The 25,303-nt window shown below is 41.2% G+C and overlaps 1 protein-coding gene across 6 annotated transcripts in view; it reads left to right on the forward strand.

Annotated features, from left to right (window-relative positions):
- The first annotated feature begins 15,248 nt into the window (after window positions 1-15,248).
- ATP11B (ATPase phospholipid transporting 11B (putative)) overlaps window positions 15,249-25,303 on the forward strand; it is a 112,430-nt gene continuing 102,375 nt past the window's right edge. For all 6 annotated transcript variants that reach the window (XM_026650068.1, XM_026650069.1, XM_026650067.1 and 3 more), the window contains exon 1: window positions 15,249-15,500. In XM_026650068.1, the coding sequence (XP_026505853.1) occupies window positions 15,474-15,500 (27 nt within the window). In that variant the 5' untranslated portion in view covers window positions 15,249-15,473. The remainder of the gene's footprint in view (window positions 15,501-25,303) is intronic.

The raw sequence follows: 25,303 nt of genomic DNA on the forward strand, positions 1-25,303 counted from the left end.
GCTCTCTCGTTCTGTCAGCTGCTGTTCCCCTTTCAATATCTTTAGGGCCTTCATTTTCAGTTTTTATTTTATTTAATTTTCCCTGGAAATTTATCATTGTTTATTACCACAACAACAAAAACTGGTGAAAATCAGTGCAATAAAGTATTCATAATTTTTCTGGGTAAATATCGGGGTTTGTTTTGGTGGACAGAAAGACTGGGGGGGAAAGCATTCAGTAGATTAATGCTTTGAAATACATTCATCAATGTGGTTTGCTGCAGAACTAAAACAGAACTCAAAACACAATGCTATCTCTGAGTTTAAGAAAACAATACATCTCTAATCCCCACGTAAAACTTTTCAATTGAATAAACAGTTTACTGTTGTAGACTTAGAGCTATTAGCCTATAAATATTTACATTTAATAATTGGGCCACACCATTTGAAGTGCATACACTGAACTTCATCCTTTTTCTCCTGTTTTCGTTTTTTAAAACTTTCAAACATTTCCTTGTGTTCTGAAACTTCTTCTGATACAGATTTTCGTTTTCTTCTCATTTTAGTGTGTCAAATCTTTAAACTGTTATCTGCTAACAGCTTGAAATGTGTGGTGGATGTGAGATTTATCAGTATGTTCAGATGCACATGCACTTTAGAGCGTATATGCATGCCTGTTTGTTTATTGTGTACATCTTCTAGACTAATACATAGCCTTACTTCAACAAGCAGCTTTGCATATAAACACAGACTAATGTATTATCATAATATACATATCTCATGCAATGTATTGCATTTTCCTAATAAAACAAGTTTTTTTATATATATATTTGAATGATACAAATATAGGGTGAAAAATCAGGAAAAAATGAATAATACTTTTTGTAAAACCTGGGAATTTTTCGGTAAAAATAGTTTTAAACTGAAAATGAAGGGGCTTAAATATCTTTCAGCTGTAAATTGTAAATATAGGCCTCAATTTTATAGCTGTATTTATGTCAGCACTGAAGCGCATGCTTACATCTACCCCCTTTTAGGACAGCAGTCCTGCTGAAGTCAGTGGAACATAAGTATATGTTTAAGTGCTATCCTTTGAACAGGTATGTTTTCCTGAATTGGTGCCTTCGTTTTTAAGCTCTTTGTGGCAGGGACCTTGTCTCTACTGAGTGCTAGGTGTTTTACAAACTAAGTATAAAATCCAAAACCAAAATACTCAAGAACTATTTATTCAGAAGGTTTCATTATTTAAATACAATTGCTTAATTGACTTATGTCTTCATAATCCCTTGATATATGTAATAGTGTCACTGTTTAATCCCTCAGCCTGTATTTTGTGGCTTTGCTTGTTCAATTAGCATAAGACAAGATAATACTATATATCATGCTTCAAGGGGCTATTTATGTAAGGTGACATAGCTACTAGAGATGGGTGAATACCACAAAAAAGTCCATAAATATTTGCATGATTTTTTAAAAATAAAATGTGTGTTGACTGTGTTTGGTCCCTTTTCTGTTCCCTTTCCAACATATTCTAGCAAACAAACTGATGGGCAGAAAACAGCAAAGTTTTAAACAAGTGCTGGAGAATATTCACAGGACTCATGAGTTCGATAATTCGTAAACGTGAGTATTCACAGCAGAAAACTGTTTGTAGGAGTTATGTTTAAGCAGCTAGGGAACAGAAGAACGATGTGTCTAAAGTAACCAATACAGCTCAGATTTTGAATACTTGCAGTAAACTGCTTGGCCAAAATTTACAGCCCAAGAATTATTCACCAGTGGCCCAACACCAACTCCCATTGAGGCTAATGAGAATCATCCCAGTGCTCTCAATGGGAAGTGAACAAATCTCATAAGTATTTTGGCAAATAAGCTCAAATAACTACCATATGCGAAAATCATATGCTGTTTGTGCACAATCTGCAAACAGAAAGAAGCTATATGAATTGAATACATTATTTATTGTGAACCATTTACTCAACTCTGCTCATTAGTTCCTGTCTTATGCCCCTTCAAACTCTTTGCTAATCAGTCATCTTAAAATACTTCATTTTATTGTTAAAAAAAGAGACTTCCTCACACAAATATGAGCCAAAGGTATAAAAGTTGCTATAAGAAAGTAAAACAACTACTTATATATATATTTTTGAGTAATAGGAGACATCTACAAAGCAGGTAAATTCCAAAACACTCAGTGGTGATACCTGGAAAGTTATTCACTAGTCTCTTGTCGATTTGGAATTCAGCATGTAGTGACTAATCCTGCACACTGCTGAGCCCCTCCTGGCAATCGCTCAGTGAATCAGTAAAATCAACTCCCACTGTGTCAGTGGGACAAATCTTAAGGTCTTTACTTAATCAAACTCCTGTTGATATCAATGGGAGTTTGAAGTCAACTGGAATTTGACTAAGTACTGAGTCAAAACTGTGTAAGGACCTCTGGGTTTGTGCCAATGGGCTCTTCAGCTGCTGGGGCTTAACATCTCATTGGATCAGGTCCTAATATAGCAATAGCTTCAGTAGAATACCATTGCCCTGTTTAAGCTTCCAGTACACTAGGGAAGCAGGACAGAAAGCTACTCCCGATTGAAAACAGGATCGCTCATTTAATTAAGCCCAGTATCAGTTGAACACTCATGCTTTCAGACAAAGGTGATCAGTTAGGATAAGAAAATAAAAATATCCAGGGAAATCAAATATGGGAGAGCTGTAGCGTTAGTACTGCAGCTGGACTAGATGGAGAAAGTGAGACGACAGATAAGGCATTAGGATTAGGATTGCTTATGTACTTACATAATGTTTGGCCTAAATTTGATTACAGTACTCAATAAAATCAGTATTCGCCCTGTACAGCAAAAGAAATTAATCTGCATCAGGATCATGCCGTACAGTTGCATAACTAATTCAGCAGCAATTGTAAAATGTTTTAATTAGGTAATGTTTGTGCTGCACTTGGAAGATATAAAGCATTGCATACAAGCTACATAACAGCAGTAATGTTTGTTTTGTATTTCTGCAATGGCAATCATAATAATTTTTCATACAGCATCATGCCTGTAAAGATCCCACTCTGCATTACAGTTTAATTAAGCCTTACATGTCTGCATGGGCAATACAGTATTCTTCTCAGTTTATCGATGGGTACACCAAGGCACACATACTTTAAGGCCCAGAACAGTGGCCTCTAATTTTGGGAATCCAATTTTAGATACATAGGGTTTGACTTTAATAGGTGCTGCGCACCTGCCGTTCCTATTGACTTCACTTGGAGCTATTAATGTTCAGCATCTCTTAAAAACAGCTTCTATGTCTTTAAAATTTGGCACCCAAAATTAGAGACAATTAAAAAAAAAATCTGGGCTAATGACTTTTCCAAGCCACTTGGATAATCAAGAATAGGAATAGGATCAGGAGTACCCTGCTTATTAGATAATACAGCCTCTCTTGGAAACTGACCCTTTATATACAGAAACACCCATTAATTATGGTCATCTGTGCTAAAGGCCAGTAAGATCACATTCCCCACAATTACACTAATTATGCTGACATCAAGAATCTGAGCCAGAAAAATAGCCCATTTACTGGGTGTTATTAAAAGGTTTCAGTAGCTCAGAAAATAATTATACATAAAGAAAGGGGGCATGCAGTGTCTGTGGAAGGGTGTGGAATGTCTGATAGTTGTCTGTACACAGGCAACTTCAGAAGATACTGTGTGTGCATGTGCAACAGCATCTCTGAGAAAACATGGTAACACAAAATGGACTGATGGGGGAGACATCTATGACCTCCAACTGAACCTAGTAGTGGGAGGTAAAAAATTTCATGTGCAAATGTCTGGAGTACACATTGCTAAATTGCTTACAAATTAAAAGTAGATCCCTTACATCTTTTCACACTGCTTAATCTGAAACCCGTCTTTATAGCAAACTCTCTGGCAAAGACCTTTTGACAGTGGCGGCTCTGTGGCCATTTTAGTGGAGGCACTCAAATTTGGCTTTTTATCTTATCTTTTCCTTCATTGCTCTGCTCTGGCTGGCCAGTTATTCGATTAAGTCGTGATGCTCTGAAGCCTCCTCCTGGAATCCGCATGGTGCATACACACATAATGTGTGCCGGTTTTGAGAAGCTGGTACAGGGCAACAGCCACTGTATACCAACTAAATCTTTTGCACCCTCTAAAAAGGGAACAAAGATGACATGAGCTTCCCTCTCCCCACAGCTTGTCTTCCTTTCTTTCTTCCCCTTCTACAACTCTCGCCTTTTTCTCCTGTCAGATATTTTTCGCCTGCTCTCCTCATCTAACCCCTCCATTGTCCCAGTTACCCCATCCTATCTCCTGATCTTCCTTGTGCCCACTCTCATCCCCTCCCTTACTCTTCTCCTTGACCTCTCATTCTCCTCTGACTCTTTCCAGTCACAATACAAGCATGCTTACATTTTTCTGATCTTAAAAAACCCATTGTGACCCAGGGACCAGTTGGTGCCAACTGGCATAGGGGGGTGCATAGGGTTTTACAGGGATCTGCATAATAGTTCATCAAAGGCTGGCATGTGAGAGAGCCAGAAGCCCACTGCTGGTCATAATCTTTGCAAAATATACTTACAGATAATATTTAAGGAGTTATATATCTATACTAAAAAATATGTTCTTACAGTCTTGGAGTTAAGGCAGGTCACCAGGAGAGGACATACCTTGGAAATGTGCCTCTCAGGCAGGAGGTAACTGACACTTATCTCCCTGTCTGGCCATTTGTGTATTTTATACCTCACATAGTTTGCCTGTTTGCATACTGAGCCAGGCACTAATTGAGAGATTGTGAAACCTACAAGTGAGGAAATCTACAGGAAGAAACAAACAGCAGTGTCGTGTTTATGAATAAAGACAAGAAATTGATCTGGTATATCTCAGAGTACAAAGAAACAGACTGAATCCTTTGCTATGGAGGCAAACTGATGGTGTGTATGTCTCATGAAAGAAGGATCACAGCCTGTCTGGCTGTAAAGCACTGCAGGGATTGTGCGTGAGCAATATTTTCAGACATGAGTATCTTGTTAATTAAGTCTGGGCTCTAGAATGCATTGTGATTTTTATTTTATATGTAACCATTTGTTTCCTATCCTTCCACTTGCTACAACTTGATTCTCTATGCTTTGTTAAATAAACTTCTACTTGATTTCACTATAAACAAATTTATGTGCTGTGAATTAAGCGGAGTGATGATTTGGAGGTAAAACTGGCAAGCTGGGGTGTACTGCTTCTTTGGAAACAGCAGATCAGTAAATACTGCAAGTGTCCAGTGCACTAGAGGTTGCATGCTCCAGGGAGATTCTCAGATGGCTCAAAGGTTGGAGTATGTCTATTGCTAATCTGTAGAGTGACAGTGGGACCTGCGAGGCCTAAAGGAGAGTGCTTGTGTTGCCCTTGGCCACTGAAGTTGGGGAGCTGACTCCTGGCAGGCACAGACAAAGCTTCCTCACACTAAGGGCAAGTGATAAGAAGGTGCCTCACAACCTTGGGTACCTCTGGAAAGCATCACACCCACTCTTGACCTCACTTGCCTCTCCCACTACTGCCCCATCTCCCTTTCATCTCTAAATTAATTGCACATTGATTACAATCACTGTCTGAAGTTCCTCTCCTCCAATTCCATCCAACATCCTCTCCAATCCAGTTTCTGCCCCTTGCACTCAACTGAAACTGCTCTCACCAAAGTCTCTTTTCCTACCTAAAGCTCAGAACCAGTACTCCATCCTCATCCTCCTTCACCTGTCAGCTACCTTTGATATTGTTAACCATGCTCTTCTTCTTGAAATCTTGTCCTCCCTTGATTTCCATGACTCTGTGTCCTCCTACCTCTCTAATTGCTCTTTTAGCATGTCCTTAGGAGGATCCACACTCCAACTTTCTGTGGGGGTTCCTCAGGGCTCAGTCCTTGGTCCTTCCCTGATCTCCATCTCCATCTTATCTTTGAGTAATGTCTTCCACAAACCAAATTAAATTACCATCTCTATGCTGATGACTCACAGACCTGTCTCCTTCTATCTGAACAAATCTCCTTGTGACTGTCTCGTCAACAGCTCAAGATCAACATAGCTAGAACAGAGATCCTAATCTTCCCCTCCTCGCTACCTCCTTGCTTGATTGCTGTGGACACCACCATCATGCCAGACACTTAGGGCCATGACCTGCACATCAAATTTTCAACTCGGATCTATTTCTAGGTCCTCACATCCAAGCTATGTCTAAGTCTTGCCAATTCTTTCTGCATAACATGTCTAAGATACAGCCTTTCTTATCCATCCACACAGCTAAAACTCTGCTCCAAGCTCTCATCAACTCACATCTAGATTACTGCAACATCCTTCTGTGATGGGTTGTACCCCCTTTTCGGGGTGCCATCTGATGTACTGGGGTCCCACTGAGCCCTCCTGTTCCACCAGCCTGGGCTCCCTTACCCGGTTCTGTTGGGCCAGGCCCTCAAGCCTTCTCTAGGGGTATGTCTACACTACAGGATTAATCCGAATTTAGATAATTCGAATTTGGGAAACAGGCTGTATAAATTCGATTGTGCGCGGCCACACTAAGCACCTTAATTCGGTTTTAAACCACATTAATTCGGTGGTGTGCGGCCACACTACCCCATTAACTTAAACACAGTAATTCGGTGGTGTGCGTCCACACTAATCCTAATTCGAATTAACAAAATCGATTTAGGCTCTACTCCGTTCGTCGAAGTGGAGTACAGAAATCGATTTAAAGGGCCCTTTAATTCGAATTAACTGGCTCTGTAGTGTGGACGGGTGAAGGGTTAATTCGGATTAAGGCAGCTAAATCCGAATTAAAGTCCTAGTGTAGACCAGGCCTAGGACACACACTGGTAGGGACACACCCAGCTGCAAATGGACAGAGAGACACTGAGATCAGTTCTGTGTGGGAAGAATCAGCTCAGGGATTGCTCAGCACTCAAGTTCACACCTTCTTTGGGATGTCAATCCAAAATTATATGGTCTTGTGCTATATAGAGCTCTATACAGTGTAAGCTCATGAAAATCGCTCCCTTGCTCAATGTGGAGGAAGATATGCACAGCTTTTTGTCCCCCCCCCCCCCAGTTATGGATTACACAAACTGGGTTGTGGAATAAACAAAGAACAAGTTTATTAACAACAAAAGGTCAATTTTATGTGACTATAAGAGATAGCAAACAGAACATAGCAGATTACTGAGCAAATAAAACAAAACACATAAACTAAGTTTAATACACTAAAGAATACTGGCTACAAATAATAATTTCTCACCCTAAATGTTGTTTCAAGTAGGTTGCAGAGTTTCTTGAAGGTAAACTGCACTGCTTGCAGCTTGAATCTCCAGGTATTCCTTTTACAGGCTGATCTGTCTCGCCTGGGCTCACTCCCTACCTCCCCCAGCTTAGTTCCTTTGTTTCTTCAGGTGTTTTCAATAGTCTTCCTTCTTGGGCAGGGAGGCAGTTGAGAAGAGCCTAGATTAACTCACTCCCCAGCCTTAAATAGGATTTACATATGGTGGGAATCTTTTATTTCCTAGCCCACCCCTTCCAGTGGAAAAATACCAGCTCAAGATCGGACCCTGTACCAGGTGCCAGGCTTCACATGACCTTGTAGTGTCAAAGCAGCATCCCAGGAAGCATCTCAGGAAGGTGGGAGATTAGTATCTTCAAAGTTCTATTGTTCTTCTTAAAAGCACATCCAGGCTGATTGCCTACTGTCTGGTGGGCATTCCCCCAAATACACACACAGTTGTAATTGCTACATAGTCAATAATCCTAAATTCAGATACAGAAATGATACATGCATACAAATTGGATAATCACATTCAGTAAATCATAACCTTTCCAATGATACCTCACATAAAACATACCTTAGTTATGCCATATTCTTATTATAGCAATATTTTTATGAAGAATATTGGGTGCAGCGTCACATCATCTGTCTGGTCTTGACAAATGCAATCTTGCCCCATTCATATCCATTCAGAATGCTGATGCAAAGATGCTGTCCTCTTTTCAAACGTTAAGGATTATCCACGTAGCAACCTTACCTGAGATGCTACAGTATGGAAAGACCTCCTTGCAAGAATATATTATATGAGCTTTCATTAAGTGATCAGAATACTGAGCTATGTCTTATGCTGTTTTGCATAAGAATAGGGGCTGACAGTAAGAAACTAACTGGTGCTAATTATCAGATTATAAAATTTACAGGACGGCAATTATAAGATTGTACCACTTGGAAACCTATATTCTTACAAATCATTAAAGGATCGGAAGATTAAACCATATTTCATATAGATATCTGTATTTCTTTTTCTTCTAGCCTTAGTCCCATCTACATGGGGTCGACTCTTTGAGTTCTTCTTCTCCATTCCCATCTGTATTGAAACGGTTCCTTGGAAATTCTGCAGCTAATCAAATCCTTTTGTATGACATCCATCCATCTAGTTTTGGGTCACCCAACCTTTCCTTTACCCTCCACTTCTCAGTTGAACACCCTGTTTCCTAAATATTTTCAAACTTTTCACATGCCCAAACATCTAATCCTGGATTCCCTGATCTTTTCTATAATTGATACCATCTTCACACTTACCCTAATTCATTTGTTCCAAACATGGTCCATTCTTGCAACTCCAAACAGCCATTTTTAACTTTTTCCTTTCCACTGTATTCAAGATCTTCTCCTGTGTCTTCCTCAGTAACCAGCAGTCAGAGCTATACAAAAGTGCATGCCTAACTACCATCTTAAAGATCTTACTTTTCAATTTGAAAGGCATTTTCCTATCAGTCTGCTCACTTCTCTCCATTTAGTCCATGCCTTTCCTGTTCTGCATATACGTTAGATATCTATATGTATAGTGTATAATTGCAAAACAATACTAACTAGCATAGATGGCAATTAATTGTCAAATACAAATTTAACCATTTACAGAGCCCTATCTTGCAAGGTCCTGGATGCCCTCAAGTTCCACAAATCAATGGGTATTGAGAGGCTCAGCACCTTACAGAACTGGGCCCAAAATTATTGGAAATAGGTAAATGTTTTTTTTAAAAGAGCTGGAGCTTGAGTCTCTGTTCTGGCAGAACTATGCCCAGTGTAGAAATGCAGGGAGAAGAGCACTCTTCTAACCTGTCTTTCCACTGCCTCTATTCTGAGGTTCTTCTCCTGACATAGGAACAGCCTTAGGACAAAGCCTAAAAGTGTTCTGATATGCACTTAGCTGCCATTCTGATAGCTGGGAATAACTACAATATAGAACCCCCATCCCATGGCCACGAATATTAATTGAAAGTGGCTGTCACTTATCTGTTACAAATTTCCTACTGTGTGACCAATAGTACCCCAGTTCTGCCATGAGCTCTGTACAGATGAACTCCTGCACCCATGCCTGAGGGGAACAACTTCCAGGATTAGGGCCTTTGTGATCACCACTGACAGTCTGAAGCCCACAGCATTTTAATTTTAATAAAGATTTTTTGAACTGTCAAAGATCTGTGACTCTCCATTTGTTTGCTAGTAATAAATTAATCTCTTCAGTTTGCCTTGGTATTAAATCAAATTGACAGATAAAAGTGTGATATATATATATAGTGTAGGGATAGTAGTTGAACCTTTGCACTGTAAAACAGATTTTGAAATCTAAAAAGCAGTAGTACGGGGTGGGGTAAAGCAAAGGATCCAGCTTCCAATATACAAGAGCAGACATAGCAAAAAGAAATGAAAAGATAAAGCTCTATTGCATTTATATAATCTTGTAAATGTCGCTATTTAAAATGGATAGTACTTTTGTTCATCAGATCTTATTTCTTGCAAGCAGCAAAAAAGCAACAACAAACTAGACAGAATATTTTCTTTTTTAAAAGCTCTATTCATTTTCTAAGAGTCTCTTTGTACTTTTTCCTGAAGATTGATGCTCTAGGCAACAATCTGCATGTGTATTTAGATTCAGGGCCTTGTGACTGGAAATCAGCCGCTGATTATCTATAAAATTGGTGCTCCAGCCAGGTAATTGAATGCTTGCAGAATAAGGATGCGTTAAAGTAACCCTGTATCTCTGACGCAGACTTTTTGACTATGCTGTGACACTGGCAGACTAGGTGCCAGCTCATTCCAAGGAACAAAGGCCTCACTGAACACTGAAAAATACATAGGTGAGGCAGACTGGTTTCCTGCTATGTGTTAACATTGTTAAAATAGATGTTAAGTTGATAAGACTGTGTTTAGACTTGATGAAATGATTCCAGGATGGTGCATATATTAATCTCATAATATCTGTAGCCCATGGTATAGTTATATTGAGAGTTTCCACTGAAAATCTCTGTAATTGTGTAACTCACCAAACAGGAAAGAAGCATTAGTGTAAAGGGCTGGTCCTGCACACAAAAACACCCACTGAAATCACATGAGCCATTGCAAAACATCAAAGGACAAAGACTTTGTTGATTGCTCCTCCACACACCCATGAAGAAGGGACATGAACATGAACTCATCCCATAAGCTTGAAGTCTGGGGTAACAGAATATAAATGCCTGAGAAGAAGAAACTGTATTGCTCTGTTGCTTGGAATTTGGAGAGGGCAATACTTCTAAGCATAAACAAGGGATCCCCAAGCTGCTTAGATTGGGTTAGCCCTGAAGGACATATAGAACTTGCATATATAACAACTATTACCACTTTTTGGAACTGAAGACTGTAAACTCATTTATGTATGTTTACCTGCTTTAACCTTGTACATAACACTAATTTTTTTTCTGAGTACACCTCCACCCCGATATAATGCTGTCCTCGGGAGCCAACAAATCTTACCGCGTTATAGGTGAAACCGCGTTATATCGAACTTGCTTTGATCCACCAGAGTGCGCAGTCCCGCCCCCCCGGAGCGCTGCTTTACCATGTTATATCCGAATTAGTGTTATATCGGGGTACAGGTGTATTATAGGATTGGCTAAAATCATCTTTAGTGTGAGATCTGGGGTACAATTGACCTACGGTAAGTAACTGGTCCTTTGGGACTGGCCGTAATCTGAATATTGTTATGATTCTTGGTGTAAGGAGCCAGCTATCATGGAAGCAAGCTTGCCTAGGTGGCAAGATAGACCAGAGTACCCAAGGGGACTGTCTGTGACTCCATGTTAAGGCTGTTGTAATGCTTGAGGAGCTCACGCTTGATACTTGATTGGTGAAATCTAAGTATAGAACACACAGCCAGTTTGGGGTCTGTTTATTAAGAGTCTGCCCTGAGGTTGGCACTCATGGTCATGAGCCACTCAAGACAGTTTGACCTGTGGATTTGGAAATGAAATCACTAGTGTTCTACATATTTAGTACATAGGTTTTTTTTTTTTTAAATTGGCAGCTTAGTTGCCAATATAAATTTTGTAGATTAAGGTTTTCAAGAATTACAAAGTAATTAATTTTAAAATGGAAAAAAACAAGAATTTTCAAGCGGGAAAACATTGGCTCCTAAGGGGCTGGATCCTGCAAGTCTTTATGCTTGATTAATTTTATACACAAGTAGTACCATTGACTTCACTGGGACTGCTAATGTGCGTAAAGGTTTGCAGGATTGTGTGCAGGGCAGTAGCAACAAAGAATGTGGCCCCCTCCGAATGGTGGCCCCCTCCGAACATATGTCCAGGCGGGGCCCCTTACAATGCAGAAACTGGAATGCGGTATTTATTTTGCCGTTTTTAGGGGCCCCCTTCCTTGCGGGGCCCCCTCCGGTCGGAGGGTACGGAGGGCGCTCGCTACGCCTCTGATTGTGTATCTGAACTCTAACTTTTTATATTTAATTTTTGAAAGCGTCCTTTTATCATTATACATTTTTGTTAATATCAGGGGACAGTGAAGTCCTTTGTTGCTAAGTAAACAACTGAAAACATCTTCCCTATGGATAGGGAAGCCTAGTCAAGTGGCTAAAGCATATGATTGAGGTTCAGAGTATCTGGGATCTTATTCTGTCCCTGCAGGATAGTTACTCATATTGAAGTCAAGGTGGGTGGGACCTTTGTTCTATTTCTTGCTTCAACACAGATTTATTGTGCAAAGTTGAGCAAGTCTTCAAATCAAAATGTTCAAAAGTGGCCTCTAATTTTGTGTCTCAGGCTATATGTACACTACCGTGGTAAGTCAACCTACGTTACGCAACTCCAGCTACATGAATAACGTAGCTGGAGTCAACATAGCTTAGGTCGACTTACTGCGGTGTCTACACCGCACTGGGTCGATGGGTGACACTCTCCCTTTGACTTACCTTATTCTTCTTGTTCAGGGTAGAGTACCAGGGTTGACTGGAAAGCAATCTGCAGTCAATTTGGCGGGTCCTAGACCCGCTAAATCGACCCTTGGTGCATCAATCGCTGGAGCGTTGATCCGGCGGTTGTGTAGACATAGCCTCAGTTTTTGGGTGCCCACCTCCAGATAACCTGAGGCTTGATTATCAGAAGTGCTGAAGACTCACTGCCTTCTGTAAATCAGGCCTTCAGTGTCTAGGTTGAGAACCCCAAAAACTTATGACCTGAAATCTCAGGGTCCGCTTTTGAAAATTCTGCTCCAGATCTTGTTTTGCTTCAGTTTTCCTCTTCAGTAAAATGTGTGCCACACAAGTGTATTGTGAAGCTTAATTCATTAAGATTTGCAGATTGCTTTTGAACAACTCAGAAGGGACACTCCAGAAATACAACGTTTTATTTTTCTCAAGGGTAGAATTATTATGATGGATCAAGTGTTTGCCTAATATTGTAAAAGGTAGAGTGTTCAGAGCCTGTTATGGTAATTAATAACTTTATTCTACTAATGCACTTTCTTCCAATAACTTTTACTCCTTTTTTAAGCGAAATATATATATAAGTGATGTTGGAATCAATTAGTTTGTCAGGTGCTTTCAAGTTATTTTTGATGCACTGCACCACTAGAGTAACCTAATAGGAAGTGAAGAATATCTTCATCTAACTGAAACTGCATGTTGAAATGTAGGCTTTCAGGATGTTGCTACTCTTATCTGAATTTGCTAAGGATACAGCTAATGCCCTCACTCTTCAGAAAAACACCATGATCTTTAATAACTAGTGGTCAGGACCTTGTTTTTACTTCTTATCTGAAAGACACCAGCAGAAGAATGCTGATCAGATCAGTTAAGCTTTTGGCTAGAAGCTTTCCAATAAGATTGCTATCTGGGCAATGTTCCACAGCTGTGAAATCACTGTGGTAGTGCAGAAGTGGATTGATTTAACATTAATTTAGTTTGTAATGCTGTTTGAAATTCAACTTTGCTGTATTTGAATCTTTTCAATAATACGTAGCATTTAATATAGAATTTTACAAAGTTTGAGGTGCTTCTGATAAAAATTAATGATAAGTATTTTTCTAATTATAAATTCATATACTTAAAACTGCAGGAGAGAGGAGAGATCTCACTACTCAAACTATCCATCAGCCACACTAAATGTCCAAAATAAGTTGTATTCCGCCTAAATCTCTAATTAAACGCTGAAACCTACACACAAGATCTGTGACAAATACGGTCATCATGCAGTACTGCACATTATTGTGTTGGACTAAAGTGGTAGGCAGGACTATATTACTCCTGCCTCAGCAAGACTGGACGAGATGATCTCTCAAGGTCCCTTCCATCCCTACATTTCTATTACAGTAATTTGGAACTTCAGGGTAGTAGCAGGGATATAACTCAGATCTTCCTTCACAAAGAACCTGTTTCTATTTTAATCAATGGCAAAGCTCTCCTTGACTTTAATGGGAGCTGGATCGGGTCCCAAAAGCCCAGGCTTTTACTACTTAAAATAATCCTCTTTTAACTGTTTGCAGAATAGAGCCTAGGAGCAAGCCCCTCATCCTACAAATACTTATGTGCATATGGTTAAACATGTACATGTATGGAGGCTCGGGGCAGAATACTTTATTTAATTTTCACAATTAGAAGTACTGTTTTTAATAGAGCAAAATAGAAATTTCATGGAGAACATTACATTTTATGAAAATGCTTTAATATCCACTTTTAATCAAACAGTAATTTTTTTTTAAACAGGCTTCTATAAATGTTTCAGTACAGATTAAGATGAGGAACCAGTCAAACGCTCCACTGCATTACACTAGTTTATACCATGTAGTACAACAAAAAGGAGATGCAGGCCTAAAGACTTTCACTTTGTTTTTAAACATTCAAGTACCAGAGGGGTAGCCGTGTTAGTCTGGATCTGTAAAAGCAGCAAAGAGTCTTGTGGCACCTTATAGAGTAACAGACGTATTGGAGCATGAGCTTTCGTGGGTGAATACCCACTTCGTCGGATGCATGCGCAGCTTTTTAAACATTGCAATTTTAGTTTGAATAATTCCCAGAATTGTGCAAACCACACAAAATTTAATAAAAAAAAAATCAGACACACAAGCTGGCATTTCTACTCCAGCAAAGCCGAATGTCTTTATTTTGCAGCAGCACATTGTATAGATGTCACTTTCTCTTTTCTCCCTTTAACGTCTTGTCCCCTGCTTCTTTCTGTCTTCCCCCCAGTTTGCTCTCTGTAGGTTGCTATACTTTGCCTAACTGCTTCCTCTGCTTTTCGCCAGCTTCTTCCCAGCTTTATTACTTACGTTAGTGTAGTGTTTAAGAGCCCTAGTAATGGACATGGACTCCATTGTGCAGGCCCTGTACAAACATATAACAGAAACACAGTCCCTGCCCCAGACTATACAATGAAGTTTGAGAGAGCAGACACCAACTGGATACATACAGATGGGGGAAGTACCTGGAAACACCGAAAAAAGAACAGAAGTACTTGTGGCACCTTAGAGACTAACAAATTTATTAGTCTCTAAGGTGCCACACGTACTCCGGTTCTTTTTGCGGATACAGACTAACCCGGCTGCGACTCTGGAAACACTGAGCCAGTTTTGGTCAGCAGGCTAAGCAGTGGTCTCAGCCCAGCAGCAGCTAAGGGCTTGTGGAGGGATCTGTAGGCATCACAGCAAAGGAGGGTTTTAAAGCAACAGGAGTTGGTTTTTCAAGACGTTTAAAGGGAGCGCCTCCAAAGTGTGAGGGGGCAGCATAGGAGGAAGCACAAAGGTTTGAAAATTTTCCTCAGCTCCCCCTGTTCTCCCCTCCCCCCTACTCCTGGACCAACTTTCCCTCCCGCCCCTTTCTGCAGGCCACGCCCCTCCCTGCAGGCCCCGCCCCTCCCTCTGTGTTGCGGCCCCCTCGTCATTTCCTGGAGGCGGGGCGGACCGCAGGGAGAACCTGCCTCGGTGACAACAGCGGCTGTTTGATGGCGGTTGTCGGGCGGCCGCGGCCCGGCCGGCTCGGGGCGCTGGGCGGGCTGCGCTGCCCCTAAGGAGGCGCCGCGTCTCTGCGCCATGGGGAGGCGGAGCAGCGGCGGGCGGCTACCCTGAGGCGGCGGAATCGAGCGGCGCTTTCGAGGGGGAACCCCGCTCCGGGACCTGCAAGGCCGGGGGGATGTTACGGTGGATCCGCCAGCAGCTGGTAGGTTCCGGGCCGGTGTTGGGGCAGCCTGAGCGAGAGGGGCCGGGGAGCGCTAGGCCTCGCCCAGGGGAGCGGCCCGCCCTCTGGTAGGCGGCGGGGACCACCTTTTGCCCTCACCTCCGAGCCGCCCCTGAGGGCGGAACTTTCCCGCGTCGCCCCCCCCCCTTTACCCCGTGTGCCTGGACCCCCCCGGCCAGGCCTCCCGGGGCGGCTCACCAGCAGCGTCCCGAAATCCCGAGTTGCGTCTCAACACGCCCCGACCGAGCGGGACCGCGCTGAATCCGGGCGGCTCCCGGGGCGACCGAGGGAGACTTGAGGCAGGGCTGAAGTAGTCCGGGACTCTCGCTCCTCAACCTGTCTCGCACCGGAGGAAGTGAGAGGCGGTCTCCCCCTCCCCCCATGGCAGGCGTGGTGCAATTTGACGGTGGTCAGGAAACGAAGGTTTCCTCCTGGCTGCGGGATGTGTATAAAATAGCGCTCAGGGGAGTCAAACGTGGCAGGGCGGCTTCAATCGGAGTGGATTTTTGTTTGGTCTTGAATAAAATATGTTCCTGCAGCTGTTATCTTGGGGGGGAGGGGTTGCTCACACTCTTTAGAGAAGAATGACAATGGCTTTTTCAGGGGGTGGACACATTCTGGGACTCTTCTTTCCTAGCACAAAACCTTTTGAGTCTTCTCTTTTGAATCCTTGCCTGTCCCAATTCGCAATACATGAGCTCTTAGAAGCTGGGGTAACTGAATGAATAAGATTTTAAACCTAATTGGTAACATAACAACATCTTCCATCTTAAGTCGGACACTCTCTTGATTAAAAACTGCATTATGACAGACTAGTAGTGAAGGGAGACTCCTTCAAATGAGCAAGAGTTGATATGCCTGTTGCACAGTACTCTGATAGGGACACAAGGCAACTGTACAGTAACACATATATTATCCCTGCCACTACAAAAATAAACATACCATGATGTTTGCTGTTTCCCTTTAAATCATTTGTCAATAAAATAAGTCAGCAGCCCTTGAATGCCTTCCAATTTATAATGAAAAAGTGAAATACACACTCCCAATTAAAGAAATGCTTTTAGACTGTCCCATGGATAGATGCTTCCATTATTTTTAAACATTTATTTATTTTATTTATTCATTGCACTTATCTTATGGCTGGCATGATTAATACAAAATGTTAGTGTGACTAGAGCTTCTCTCTCATTATTTATTCTAGTTTGTTTAATTGCAAACTGTCATTTTTTTTATAAAGTAAAGAAAGACAAATACTGTCTAGTTTGTGGACATGATTTGCTTTTTTTGAACTGGTTTATTGTCATGAAGAGACCTATAGTTTAGATTATTTCTGATGTAATTATTTGAAGCATAAAGCTGCCAGTGACAATATGATTGCCAGTTTTGACTGGTTTTATTGCTTTGGAGTGATGCTGAAGTTTTATGTCCCTGGAAATTAATTGTTTTAATCTCAGATCTGGCTATACACTTTTGTTTTATTGCATCCACACTCAAAAGGTTTGCTCGGCTGTTTGAGTCCTCAAGAATGAAGGCTTTGATATAGTGCAGCTATCTTTCATGTTTACCGGGAAGATGGGATTACTGTAGAGCCCACCTGTAAATAGGTTGGGTTTTTTTTTTAAATGTCTAGTCTCTTTCCCACAAAGTGTACCTTGAAATAGTATAATCAGTTCTGGATATTAATATATAAGATATGGTTTTCTTTGTTCTCCAATTGCACTGTAATATGAACAGTTCTTCAAAGATCTTTTTAGTCTTGGAGTAGAAACGTAATTATGTGTCATAGTCTGCATGCTCAAGATGATCCAATAGATTTAAGGTAACTGCTTAAAGTGTGGCTAAAAAGTGACTTTATATGCAAAAATCCTATAATATAGACCTATCCTAGATTTTGAATTTCTTAACCTGCTGTTTATTTTTAAAGTTAGACATTGGGTTGTCTGAGCCCATAGCTCAGCCACTGTAGGTATTGAACTTCACATTGTAAGCTGACAACGGCAATTTTCTTAAGAAGGTCCTTAATTTAATATTTAAAATACTGTAACTAAAAAAAAAAAATCAGGTGAATTAAAGGTATTTTTTTTAGATAATCTGAAGATGAAGCTGTGATCTCTCATTTCTATAAAAATAACAAATGGCACATAAGTTTCATTTTATTTGTAGTTTTTAATGTTAATAAAGGTTGAGCAAACAGTTGTATTAGAAGAGAACATAGTAGTGCTGAGTAGCTGGGGTGAAATAGTGAGAAGGTACTAGGGAAACTGGTGAGCTGCAAGAGAAAAAAGTTAGATACCAGAAATAGGTTTGATTGTGCCGTGGACAGCACATAGGTTCAAGGAGAACTGGGGCTATTGTGGGGAGGTAGAGGCAGAATCTAGTGGGTAGGAGGAAATACACTTTGTTTTGGATATATTTGGAGGTGTGTGCTGGACATGTGTTGGGTGTGGCAATGGGTCTTGAAACAAAGTATGCCTGTAGATGGGACATTTGGGAACCTGAGTGTATGAGTGAGCCTGATTTCAGTGAGTGGGAGTAGTGAAAGAAATATTAAAAGAAGAGTATGGAAAATGGCAGGGAAGCAGTGTGGGAATGGGTGTCAGGTCAGATATGCTGCTGCTATCTAGATAGATGAGGCTGCATCTATCTAGATTTTATGTGAATACAAAACTAACAATGTTTCACATACCTTTTAAAAAAATTGTTTTACTGAAAGTCCAGTACTACATATTGTTACTGGTGAAATATGCAGAAATAGGATCACCATAGTATCTGAACACCTGTGTGCACAAGGAAAACAGCAAGAAGACTGGTGTACTCTGAGATGTAGGAGGGATGGTAGGGGAAATGGGTTACTGATAGAACCTGATTCTCAGTTGAACAATTAGATAGTAAATTCCTCAGAGTGGTGACCTTGCCTCCTTTTTGTCTGTGAAGGTCTATGCAAACCTCTGGTTTTGTACAGCTAAGTGATTGGCCTAGATCTCTCTTGTGTTGGGAGGGCTCTGGAGCCTTCATGACTGGGAAGGCCATAAATAGAAATTAGCAGTAGCTTCTCAGGAGGACTGGATTCGAAGAGACTGAAAATGTAGTGTGTGTTTAAAAAAGAAGCATATAAAAAAAGCAGGAGAAGCAACCACTTTAAAAAATGAACACAATACAATGTATAATGAACCATACACTCACACGTCTTTCATTATGGTGTATGAACATGTAAGTTACCATTCTAATGCACATGAGCAACAAGCATGAGTGGGTACAAACAGATTAATTTGCAGAACTATTTTGCAGAAAAGGAGAGAACAATCCAATTTGAAAATACTTTTGTTGTCTAGATGTAATCTAAAACTATTATGTTTTAAAATATAGTTTCCCTTCAAGCTAATGTTACTATATTGCTATATAGTATTTCTCACAAGCCTATAAACACTTTACAGAATTGCAAAACTGTACATATCTTCCTTAATATTTATACATTGTTTTGCATATTTGTTTTCCAATTAACTAGTCATATAATATAGCTGTGTTCTTAGAGATAACATTATTGTTCAACATTCTTTTGTTCTGTGTTCGTAAGACTAGAGGTCAGTGTTCAGTGTACACACATGAATCTGTAATACCAATCACTAAGTTCTGTTTTGTTGGGTACTGTGCTAAATTTCTGCATATTACATTAATAACTGTCTGTGTTGTTAGCCTAATTAGTAAAACTTAAAAATGCAACATCTTCCGTTGTTTTTATTTACATAATGCCAACATGCAACAAGTCATGCAGTAGGTTTCTAACCAGGTTATCTTACTAGCTGCCAGTTAACGTATATATTGGGTGTGGTGGGAGAGGAGGTGGCTGTGGGACCAGCGCAATCAATAGTTATAGGAATGGGGTATGGAGGGTGGAATGTGCTTTTGTATCTTGGAAGCAGCAGTCAAACAGCAAAGATGCTGGTGCCCTCACCATATTTAATCTTTAGCTTACACAAAGAGAGTAGGTGAGTGGATTTGTTGAGGATTGGTTAATTTCATAGGTGCAACCAACTCTGCAGAAACATGAAGCCAGGTTGGTAAAGAGCAGTTAATAGAACACTGCATTAACATAGAATTAACACCTGCACATCTACCAATGTGAGAGATGTCATCATGTGCCAGCAGTGCCCCTCTGCCATGTACATTGGACAAATCGGACAGTCTATGCAAAGGAATAAATGGACACAAATCAGACATCAAGAATTGTAACATTCAAAAATGAGTAGGAGAGCACTTCAGTCTCCCTGGACACTCAGTAACAGACTTAAAAGTGGCCATTCTTCAACAAAAAAACTTCAAAACCAGACTTCAACGAGAAACTGCAGAACTGGAATTAATTTGAAAACTTGACACCATCAAATTAGGCCTGAATAAAGACTGGGAGTGGCTGGGTCACTACAAAAAATAATTTTCCCTATGTTGATATTCACCCCTTCTTATCGACTGTTGGAAATGGGCCACATCCACCCTAATTGAATTGGCCTCGTTAGCACAGACCCCCCCACTCAGTAAGGCAATGCCTGTCTTTTCATGTGCTGTGTATTTATACCTGCCTACTGTATTTTCCACTCCATGCATCTGATGAAGTGGGTTATAACCCACAAAAGCTTATGCCCAAATAAATTTGTTAGTCTCTAAGGTGCCACAAGGACTCCTCGTTGTTGTTATAGAATGAAAAGTGTCACTTTGCTTTTTAACAGTAATGATGGCACTTTAAAACAATACATTTTTAAAGTTCTACATACTGCATTTGAAATGCTAGTATTCTAGAGTGAAATGTTTCAAATTTGAAAGAGCAGTTTGGTTATTGATAATTTATAATATATTAAACAAAGCATTGTAGTTCAAATCTTGTATATCTTGGAGTATTTAGATGTGAGAAATCAGACAGGTAGCCTGTCAGAAATTACTCTAATTTTGGTGTAACTAGCTAAAAGATTTTTTTTTAAGCGTATGTGAATAACTAGAGTATTTCCCATTGGGTTATTCTGTAGATGCTGTGAACCTGCCACTATTTTCAGGCTCTAGAGTTGCCTGTTCTTTGGTTCATATGTGATTGACCACCCTATTGCATCTAAGTGAAGCATAAATATAAAAACATAAGTTTGTCATCTAGGATACTTGTGTCTCTTTTACCCAAAAGTGAATAGAAGATCTACCCAAGCATATAGGTGCAGTATGCGGAGTCAGATTCCTAATAAATTTATATTAATTATGTTCTAAGGCCAGCTCTAGATTGTAAACGTACATCGGTATAACTGTGTCGCTCAGGGGCATGAAAAATCCACACTCCTGAGTGATGCAGTTATACCGACCTAACCCCCACTGTAGGGCTTCTCCTATCAACGTAGTTACTGCCGCTCACGGTGGTAGATTAACTATACTGATGGGGAGAGCTTTTCCATCTGCATAGTAGCATCTTCACTGAAGTGCTACAGTGTAGACCTGCCCTAAGATGCACTTAATCATGATTTTGAACTAAAAACATTGTTGATAGAGGATGCCCTAGGATAGGAGTGGGCAAACTATGGCCCGTGGGCCACATCCAGCCCTCCAGTTGATTTAATCTGACCCTCGAGCTCCTGCTAATTTAGTTAGGGTGGATGTGGTATTGGTATTGACACCTCCTCATCTATTATTAGGAGTGGACCACATCTACCCTAACTAAATTGGCCTTCAACATTGGTTCTCCACTTGTAAGGTAACTCCCTTCTCTTCATGTGCCAATATATATATTTATGCCTATTTCTGTAATTTTCACTCCATGCATCTGAAGAAGTGGGTTTTTTACCCACGAAAGCTTATGCCCAAATAAATCTGTTAGTCTTTAAGATGCCACTGGACTCCTCGTTGTTTTTGTGGTTACAGACTAACACGGCTATCCCTCTGATACTTCGTACCCTGATGTGGCCCTCAGCCCAAAAAGTTTGCCCACCCCTGCCCTAGGACATAGCCAAGGATATAGCCATCATGTTGCCGATTTGGAGTTAACTGTCTAGTTTTGAAAAGAAAGCCCTGTTTTAAAAAACAAACAAAAACCTTCCAAAAAAGCAACCAGGAATAATATTTTCCATGATGTTTCTTCTTTGTGGTATGCCTGAGATTAACTGGTGTATATCAGGAGTTTATAAGGCATGGGATGTCTTATTCAGTAATCATTTTATGATGCTTGTCTCTATACAGCGAAGAACTACTGTCGTTCTCCTGATCCAGTCTGGATGAACAAGCTGTAGTTTTGAATATAAAGTTGTAGAAATTTTAAGCTATTTGTAGCAAGGGTTTCTGTTTTTCAGGGTTTATTAATTTAGTTTTTCATGTTTATTTTTCACAATTTTGAGTTTTATGTAGAAGTCCAAAAATTAGGGGACTTGAGGCCTTTCTCGTTGTGTATATACCGTAATGAGTAATCTCTTTTTCTAATGTTCTCTCATGCGCTTTAATATAGTACCCTTTCAAACAGCACTATAGTGAAGCACACGAGGTAGGGTTGCCAACTTTCTAATCGCACAAAACTGAACACCCTTGCCTCTCCCCTGCCCCTTCTCTGAGGCCATGCACCCCACTCCATACCCCCCTCCATCTGCTTGCTCGCTGTCCCCCACCCTCACTCACTTTCACCAGTCTGCAGCAGGGGGTTGGGGTGTGGGAGGGGGTGAGGGCTCTGTCTGGGGGTGCGGTCTCTGGGGCGGGGCCAGAAATGAGGGGTTGAGGGTGTGGGAAGGGGTTGGGGTGCGGGAGGGGGTGAGAGCTCTGGCTGGGGGACGCAAGCTCTGGGGTGGGGTTGGGAACAAGGAGTTTGGGGTGCAGGAGGGCGCTCCAGGCTGGGGCTGAGGGGTTTGGAGTGCGGGAGGGGGTTCAGGCTGGGGTTGGGGTGAGGAAGGGGGTGTGGGTTCTGGGGTGGGGCAGGGGTGCAGGAAGGAGTGTGGGCTCAGGGAGGGAGTTTGGGTGAAGGAGGGGGGGCTCAGGGCTAGGGCAAGGGGTTGGCGTGTGAGAGGGGGTTTGGAGTGTGGGCTCTGTCCGCAGGCAGTACTTACCGCAGGTGGCTCCCAGTCTGTGGCACAGCGGGGCTAAGGCAGGCTCCCTGCCTATCCTGGCTCTGCGCAGCTGCTGGCAGCAGCAGCATATCCCCCCTCCGACTCCTAGGCGGAGGGAACAGGGTCTCTACGCGCTGCCGGCAGGCGCCGCCCCTGCAGTTCCCATGGGCCACAGCTCCCAGCCAATGGGAGCTGTGGACCAGCGCTTGGGGCGGGAGCAGCGTGTGGAGCCCCCATGGGCACCCCTGCGCCTAGGAACTGGACATGCTATCCGCTTCTGGGAGCCAGGGCAGGCAGTGAGCCTGCCTTAGCCCAGCTGCGCCGCCGACCGGACTTTTAGCGCTGACCGCAGTCACCAGGGTCCCTTTTTGACCACACGTTCTGGTCGAAAACTGGACGCCTGCCAAACCTACTAGGGAGCTTTCAGTGCTTACCAGCAGTTTCTACCTGGAGAAAATAATGCACAACACATTACTGTGTGGTAGAATTACCCCCCCGAAGTCCACATTGCTGCTCTGTGTAGAGACAAGCCCTTAGATCAGTTGTTTTCAACCTTTTTTCATTTACAGACCCCCAAAAATTTTCAAATGGAGGTGCAGACCCCTTTGGAAATCTTAGATATAGTCTGTGGAACAAAGATTGAACACCACTGCCTTAGATACAAGTCACCATTTCTGCTGTTTTTCTGGTGTTTGTTGGATAAACACCAATTTTAGTTTTGTTTAAATCAGGGGTGTTTTATTAGTGTTTATTAGTGAAAACCAATAATCAGAAGCCCTATTTATAACTGTGTGTGGCCTGATTTGGCCATAATGCTATTTGTGCAGTGTTTGTTCATGTTTGTTTTGATAAGTCATTGCAATGTCAGCAGCTGAAAAGAATGGCAAACTTGCGATAATTTCATTAAACTGCCCTGCAAGAAGTCCTTTTGAAAAGCCCCGTCGAGTGAGAAAAGCTCTCTGGAGCTCTTTTCTAACTGCTGTTCTGTGGAGTTCTTGAGCTTCTCAAGCTATTATATTCTTGCACTATTCAAACGAATAAAAAAAAAAATCTATGTAGGAGCAGTTCCAGGGAAGACGCTGAGAGCTACCTGGATTCCCAATTTTCACAAGCAGTAATCCAAGAGTACCAACATGCTGCAGTTGGCAGAGTATCTTCTTCCTGTGTCCAGCAAACCTGAATATTATCATGCACTGACAATGCATTTGACACTGTGCAAGACACGAATCAAGACAGTACCTGCCCTAGCAAACTTAATTAGAAAACAGACAAAATTTATGGAGCAATCCTTAGGAATAAGTCTGTTTTGTGTGGTTTTTTTTTTATATAATTTAAAATTAATAATTTTCTTTTAGTACTGCCAGACTTAAATGTTGTAACACATTGCATGCTTTTGAGAATGGGAGTTGCAGGGTGATTGAAGACTCTTTTTTCATATTGGTAATTATGACATTCCTAGCAGCCCAGTCCAAACTATGAGTTTTATATTTTTCTCCTAGCAGACTGACACAAGAAAGGGAAAACCCCTAAACCTTTGTGACATCATTCCTTGAAAAGGGTGCTGTAATATACGACTATACTTTATTTCCTGTATCTCTACATGGGGAGGATATTTTTTTCACCACCTGTACACCATAGTTAAGACCAAAGCAGACTGTGAAGAACTTCAAAAAGATCTCACAAAACTAAGTGATTGGGCAATAAAATGGCAAATGAAATTTAATGTGGATAAATGTAAAGTAATGCACATTGGGAAAAATAACTCCAACTATACATACAATATGATGGGGGCTAATTTAGCTACAACGAATCAGGAAAAAGATCTTGGAGTCATGGTGGATAGTTCTCTGAAGACATCCACGCAGTGTGCAGCGGCAGTCAAAAAAGCAAACAGGATGTTAGGAATCATTAAAAAGGGGATAGAGAATAAGATGGAGAATATCTTATTGCCCTTATATAAATCCATGATGCGCCCACATCTTGAATACTGCATACAGATGTGGTCTCCTCTCAAAAAAGATATACTGGCATTAGAAAAGGTTTAGAGAAGGGCAACTAAAATGATTAGGGGTTTGGAATGGGTCCCATATGAGGAGAGATTAAAGAGGCTAGGACTTTTCAGCTTGGAAAAGAGGAGACTAAGGGGGATATGATAGAGGTATATAAAATCGTGAGTGATGTGGAGAAAGTAAATAAGGAAAAGTTATTTACTTGTTCCCATAATATAAGAACTAGGGGCCACCAAATGAAATTAATGGGCAGCAGGTTTAAAACAAATAAAAGGAAGTTCTTCTTCACACAGCGCACAGTCAACTTGTGGAACTCCTTGCCTGAGGAGGTTGTGAAGGCTATAACAGGGTTTAAAAGAGAACTGGATAAATTCATGGAGGTTAAATCCATTAATGGCTATTAGCCTGGATGGGTGAGGAATGGTGTCCCTAGCCTCTGTTTGTCAGAGGGTGGTGATGGACAGCCAGAAAGAGATCACTTGATCATTACCTGTTAGGTTCACTCCCTCTGGGACACCTGTCATTGGCCACTGTCGGTAGACAGGATACTGGGCTGGATGGACCTTTGGTCTGACCCAGTACAGCCGTTCTTATGTACTGTTTAATTATCTAATTTAATTTTAGTAGACTTCTTCATCTAGCCTCTCAATTTAGTGATCATTACTTGGTTCTAAATTTTAGTTGCTGCTTAGCAAAGGTTTTCTTAAGATATCATTAAATG

Source organism: Terrapene carolina, unplaced genomic scaffold (genome assembly GCF_002925995.2).
Source record: "Terrapene carolina triunguis isolate 2854851 unplaced genomic scaffold, T_m_triunguis-2.0 Scaffold88, whole genome shotgun sequence".
NCBI lineage: Eukaryota > Metazoa > Chordata > Testudines > Emydidae > Terrapene > Terrapene triunguis.